Consider the following 6,793-nt stretch of genomic DNA (forward strand, 5'->3'; position numbering starts at 1 on the left):
TTTTAGTACACGCCCCGTGGGTGCGACGTGAGCAACATTGCATAAATATGCAATAGTGCAAAAAATGAACTTTCTGAAAGCAACCCAGGGGCGGAACAAATGAAGGGGGTTCACTCCTGCCCACCTCCTGGCGACACATCCTCTTTCCAGTGGTCTTCCAATACCTACACGCCTATATCAGATGCCCACTGCACCGCACAGTCAATATATTAGATATAATATCGTTTTGTTTTCAGCATCAGTTCAACACATGCCCTATATATCAATATTGCAACGACTGTACCTGCTCCTCATTGGGATAACTCACGTTTATCAAATCCCCAACATAATATAGATTATCAGGGAAAATGGGGGGATCCGAAGATGTCTTTAAGATGGCGAGGCTGATGGAAAGATCAAGTCCAACAAGACCTCGAATGTCGAGGACCTTTTGGTGATCGGCATTGATTTTGGTACTACGTAAGAATAATCCCCCCCCTTCCCCCAGACTCGTTGGCAACCCATTGCACGTATCAGACATGTAATAATGAACGGCTCCTGGTCTAGATACTCTGGCGCATCGTGGGCCACGATCGATGATCTCGACGCTCAATATATCAACACAATCACCTCATGGCCTGGTTATGGAAGGGAAGAGGGGAAAGCACCAACAGCCCTGTATTATGACGACGATACTGGCGAGACTCACTGGGGATACGATATTGAGGGCGAGGCATCAGCTTTACAGTGGTTCAAGCTGCTACTTTTGCGACCAGATGATGTCCCAGACTATATCAAGCATTCCCATGTGTTCCTAGATGCGAAGCGCATACTGAAGGGAACTGGGAAAGCTCCAGTGGATGTAATCGCTGACTATCTCAAGCTATTCTGGAACCACATCATGGACATAATCCAGCGTGACAGAGGCGAGCACCTGGTGGACACCTTGCAGATACATGTCGTCCTCACCGTACCGGCCATATGGAAGGGCTATGCTCGGCAGGACATGAAACTTGCTGCGGCCAAGGCGGGGATCCTAGACACCCGGGATGCTGGGCCCACGACTCTCAGCTTTGCTCCAGAACCTGAGGCAGCAGCTTTGGCCGCGTTCTTGGAAGAGGGACGGCGTTTCGGCAAAGACGAGGTTTACATAATTTGTGATGCCGGAGGCGGAACTGTTGTAAGTACTGAATGCTAAGTTGGATGGTGTAATGGGTTGCTGACAAGCTGCTTACCAGGACCTGGTCATGTACATGATTGTCAACACTGATCCTATTCAGCTCCATGAGGTGGGGATTGGTACAGGCAAGTGGCTTTCCTAACTTTAATCTCATTTGGCGAGAAATAATGGAGTAGATACAGGAATACTAATAACTCAAGTATCTTAGGCGGCCTTTGCGGTGGCATCTTCGTCGACGAGGCCTTCCGAGATATTGTCAAGGAGAGACTAGGACGGAAATGGAACAATCTCAGCTTGACTGGCCAGAAAGAAATCATGAAGAAAGAATGGGAAGTGGGAATCAAGCCTAGATTCAAACCTGATAATACGAACCGAGAGCACATTGTGTCCATTCCGGCTGAGGCCATGATGGGTTCCAGTTTGGATGACAAGAGCAGACGGCCTTTCATCAAAGATGGGAGGATTCATTTTGCCAGGTGAGTGGGAATGTGTGACTGGACTCCTGGGTGTATGCAAGGAGCAATGTCTTAACGTGATGGCAGCTCGGACATCAATAAGGCATTCACGGGTGTTTTCTCCAGCATTGAGGAGCTCATTGATAACCAAATCCAGCAAGCCAGAAAGACGAGTCTTTCGGTCAAGGTATGTAAACCGTCCTCTATTGCCATGCTGGTATCTTTGAACACGGGGTCAAGCTGACTGGTTTCAGGGGATTATACTTGTGGGTGGACTGGGTTCCAATGACTACCTCTACCAGCACCTCAAATGGAGATACAAACCGAAAGGAGTAGACATTATTCAATCTACCGGCATGAAACAGTAGGTAGAGCTATGGGGTCCCAAAATGCCGACTCCTTAATCCTGACCTGCTAACATCAATGCTCGTGCTCTAGGCGAACTGCTATTAGCTGTGGCGCCATCTTCAAAGGGTTCAACGATGGGCCTAATGCCAGGATGATGGATGGGCAACCGTTTGGAATCCAAAGACCCATCGCCATCGTTTCCAGTGTGGCCAGGGAGAGTATTGGGATAGTGGTTCGACGAGTATTTATCGAAGGGCTTCATGACGTGCAGGATAAGGAATGGGATGAAGTTCGGGGCAAATACATGGCTGGCAACCAAATGTACTGGCTCGTCAAAAAGGTATGTTAAACACTTGCATCTCTAATTACCTCCTTCCTACACCGTCTGCTCTTTCATACGAAGCAAAACTGGCTGATATCCCAAACTTCGCGTCACATTTAGGGTGACCATGTTGACAACACCAAGCCGATCGAATACACTTGCACTGGGGCTTGGAGGTCACCAAGCGACTACACGGGAATCCAATCGCTCATCTTCTGTCACTGCGACGCTGATAAGCCCCCTCAGAGGAAAGGTTCCCCCTCGTCACCGAACTGTGTGAGCTGAAGTGCCATCTTGACACCCCATACGCATTATTGGACAATTACAAGGATGACCACAAGCCGTCTACGACTGGAACGATCGGGAAGCAGGCAGATTTTAACATCAAGATGGTCCCCTCGGGAGCGACTGTAGAGTTCTCCGCATTCTATGATGGGAAGCTCATGAAGTCCCAGGATGTTGATGTTGAGTATGCATAGGTCTTTCATGGCTCTTCCTGTTCAACCTGTGGTGTTTACTTGTGTTCATGTTTCCTATGTCTGTACCACCATATCTAAATTCATAATATTAAATGATACACCATTCAATCATCCTTCACGTGGCGTGATTAAATTACATTAACTTACAATCTTCGGGTATAATCTTTAGTTGACTGATGCGCCTCGGTTCATGTAGGTTTGATGTGTAGGTAATTATATATCATTGAGTGTGTCTGTATCGATGGGCTGGCCTTGTTGATTCGATAGAGTTATTGAATGGTAGGACTAAAATCAATAGTTTCTTTTACACGATATACACGATATACACGATATACACGATATACACGATATACACGATATGGTATATTATGAGATTGAGATTGAGTATCTTTACAACTGGTGAGCTTCCTAGTCAAGATATTAAGGGGTGGGTTGACGTTGCAGTGAGCGTTGGCACTTGGCAAACCAGCGAAGTCGGCCTCTGGGGCGGTCCTTGCCCTTAAAGACGATACTGATACCTCATGGCCGATTGTAGATTCCTCATGTCGCATTTCCTAGCCACTCTTACAATCTAACATTGTTGCCGATAGCATTTTCACATGCGCGAAGAAAGCAAAATGACTACCGGCGAAAAACATGAGCAGCAACCCACTAGGGCAATGCCAGAGCAGTTTGTCCCAAGCACGGGCGAGGTCCGCGACTACTCGGTGTTCACGAGTTCCATGAGAAAATACCTCAGCTACCTTCTCGGATTCATCATCATCCTCTCGACCTTGACCGCGACCATCTATTTCCCTCTGATTCCGCTGCTGAGCCAGGAGTTGAAGGTATCGATCCAAGCCATCAATCTCACTGTCACCCTCTACGCCGTCTGCCAAGGGGTTACCCCGCCTCTGTTCGCTTCGCTTGCCGACACCTTTGGCCGACGCCCGGTACTTCTCGGCTTAGTGGCGCTATACGCCTGCGCAAGCCTCGGGCTCGCTTTGAGCCGCAACAGCTACAGCGTGCTCCTCGCTCTCCGGGCGCTGCAGAGCATTGGAGGCTCCGCGACCCCGGCGATTGCGTACGGCATTGTGGCGGATGTCGCCGTCGTGTCTGAGCGCGGAGGTATGCTTGGTCCTATGCAGTCGTTCTGCAACGGTATTTCGGCTATCGGCCCCGTGATCGGTGGTGCCGTGGCCTAGAGCACAGGCGCCTACGCCTGGATCTTCCTCGCCCTTTTCATCGTCGCCGTCGTATGCTTGGCCCTCATCGGATTTACGCTGCCAGAGACGGCAAGAAATATCGTCGACGATGGCTCGTTGACACCGCCCAAGATATCCAAGCTATGGTGCACAGATGCTCTGATCCAGAAATATGGCATGAGTTCAACATCATCTCCTGGATTTGGACGAGGTGAATACCCCAGAAGGCCCAAATGGCGGCCCATCATGTTGCTGCAGTCTTTACGCTTGATCTTCTACCCCGACGCCGCAGCTGTCTTATGGGTAATTGCCACCTCCTATTGCGTCTATTACACATTTCAAGTCGCAATCCCTGTAATCTATCAGGACCTCTACGGGTACAGTGACTTCGAGGTGGGCCTGACGTTCCTCCCAGGACTTGTGGGAATGACCATCGGGGGCATCATTGCAGGAAAACTGTTGGACAGGAACTTCGCCATAATCGCTCGGAGCAGAAACTTCCCCATCGACCAGTCTTTTGCTTCTTACTCACCTCCGGAGTGTGAGACGCGGCTATAATCTTACTAGTAGGTTTCCAGTGCATCCATTACCAGCTAACTCCTCTGTTTATAGAGCTGGTCTCTCTAGACGATGAAATGTTTACGGTCTTCCTCAACGCCAACCGTATCTATCTCGTAGGAGAGCGCCTTAATCTGTGATATGACTTCGCTGTACTCATGCTAGCTCTATAAAGTCTCTCTCCACTTGGCCGGCAATACTGACGGGAAATTGGGGTCTCTCCTTATAGATGCCGATCGAAAATCTTCGGTAAGGTCACGCCGGGGTTTTAGGCCGAGGAAGCTTGCAGTTCCATTAACGTTAGTCATGTCTGCTAAATAATGTCCTACCAGGGTTCTTGGATTCCTATATGCGGCAAACTTCATGACTTGGCCCATAGAATAGCCGTTATCTAGGGCTACCGCGTTAATTAACGATACAGAATCGATAGAGGGAAGGCACGTACCATCCACTTTAATCAGTGCTTCGCGTCGAGAAGCATGTAGGCCCATGCCTTCGGGAAAGCCAGCGCGTACGGCCCATGTAGAGGCCTGGGTTCCCCAAGAATTAGGACTCTTTAGTTTGTCTTTCGGCCCTTCGGCGGACCATTCGGGAAAGACTGGCTAGTCGAGCTTGTCATCCGCCCATTCCAGGATCCTATAGCTTTCACCCGGCCGAGGTGTTAAGGCAAAGATCTGTTCCACCGTCCTAAAGTCTCTGAACACTTAGGCGGATAGAAAATTTACGAGCCAGTGCAGGATGGGTTAAGCGAACAGAGGTGGTAGACCATCTTCTCCTACGATCTTCTCAACTAGAGGGTGCTCAGGTCTACTATATTAACTAAAGATCCCACCTTGGAATCTTGCAACTTACTTCTTTAGCGTGTCTTATATACCTTTAGTATGCTCCGGCTTAAAGTCCGCCTTAAACTCTAGCTCTCTATCTTTTTAACTAATTATATATATAATATCTTAAAGTATAATTAATAGATGCCGAAGCTGTAAGTTAAAGCACCTCTCCACGGATTACCCCTTTACGAACTACCGCGTTTCGCTTTATAAACGCGTTAGACCTTTAAATAATAATATAGATTTCTCTCGCTATTTTTACTTTTTAATTATATATATTATTATTATTTTATTCGTTTTTTTTATTATTTCTTTATATTATCGTTTAATACTTAAAAAAGCGTGTAGGCTATAATACGTGACGTAAAGCTCGGACTAGCTGTTCGCGAAGCTGTCCGTAAATAAGATGCCGATCGATCTTACGTCATGCGGCGCCTAGCCGGTATACCGACGCGATAAGAGTTAAATAAAAACTAGCAGGTATTATTATTATTATTTAAAACTTAATTAGCGTATTAAGTTATCGGCTAAGCTAGACTAGGTTTCGTATTAACGTTTATTAAATTTAAATATATAACTTAACGAATATTAAACGTTTTCGAGGCGTTTTATATATTAAAATAATATTAATATACCCGATTTTTAATTAAAAACGAGTCCGTTAAAACTATTAAATCTAAAATAATTAATTATAGCCGCGTTAATAAAATAATTATCGTTAATATTAATATTTTTTTAATAGACTTAATACGTTAAAACTAGTTAATATCTCTTTTAAAAGCTTTTATAATACCGACGAAATAAGTATCGGCTAAGGCGTTAGCGGTAATTATTAAGTGGTTACCGAAGCTACTAGCTATTTAGCCATTAAAAAAGACGTCGAGAAAGGGGAATAGATTATTACCTTAGAGTGTGTAGGCTGTAATAAAGTAGCCCTCTCGCCGCTAGTTATTTTTAAAAGGGCCGACGTTTATATTACGACCTAGCCTAATCATACGGCCCAGACCTATAAATCAACGGCACGGAACTACGATGCCCCGACCAGGCTACAATACCACCAACACCGACAAGACCGCCAGCTATACCAATATAAACTCACCTATACTCCGCGACCGACCGCCGCCCCGCGTAAAGACACCACGACCGGCAATAGGCCGGATAGGTACCCAGGGAAGCGAGGCGAAACTAACCATATAAATCACGTAACGGATTATTAGATCGAGGAATAAGAAATTACGATCCTACGAGCTAAACGGATTATAAAAATAAAAATAGATAATTTATAATTTAAAAGAATTAATAAAAAAGGGATTAAATATATAATAATAAACGTTCTTTATATATTTTATATAGATACTTTTTATTTTAATAATTAATTTAAGTATTAATTTTAATTTATTAATAAAGTAAATAACCTTAATAACTTTATTATAAATACTTTTAAGCCTACGTACTTTAATT

General features: G+C 45.4%; 2 protein-coding genes across 2 annotated transcripts; both read left to right on the plus strand.

The window, feature by feature from the left end:
• Positions 1–526: 526 nt before the first annotated feature.
• On the plus strand, positions 527–2,763 carry PG994_002701 (uncharacterized protein; the record flags this gene model as incomplete). Its single annotated transcript, XM_066854110.1, has 7 exons — positions 527–1,159; positions 1,218–1,278; positions 1,368–1,635; positions 1,702–1,801; positions 1,869–1,978; positions 2,053–2,302; positions 2,614–2,763. The coding sequence occupies 7 exons, from the start codon at positions 527–529 to the stop codon at positions 2,761–2,763; spliced, it is 1,572 nt and encodes a 523-aa protein (XP_066719965.1).
• Positions 2,764–3,380: 617 nt separating this feature from the next.
• PG994_002702 (uncharacterized protein) lies at positions 3,381–4,505 on the plus strand (the record flags this gene model as incomplete). Its single annotated transcript, XM_066854111.1, has 2 exons — positions 3,381–3,903; positions 3,955–4,505. 2 exons carry the CDS (start codon positions 3,381–3,383, stop codon positions 4,503–4,505), a joined length of 1,074 nt encoding a protein of 357 aa, XP_066719966.1.
• Positions 4,506–6,793: the final 2,288 nt, after the last annotated feature.

Source organism: Apiospora phragmitis (assembly GCF_038363925.1).
Source record: "Apiospora phragmitis strain CBS 135458 chromosome Unknown utg000003l:1.0-2676785.0:1.0-2680665.0, whole genome shotgun sequence".
Lineage (NCBI taxonomy): Eukaryota > Fungi > Ascomycota > Sordariomycetes > Amphisphaeriales > Apiosporaceae > Apiospora > Apiospora phragmitis.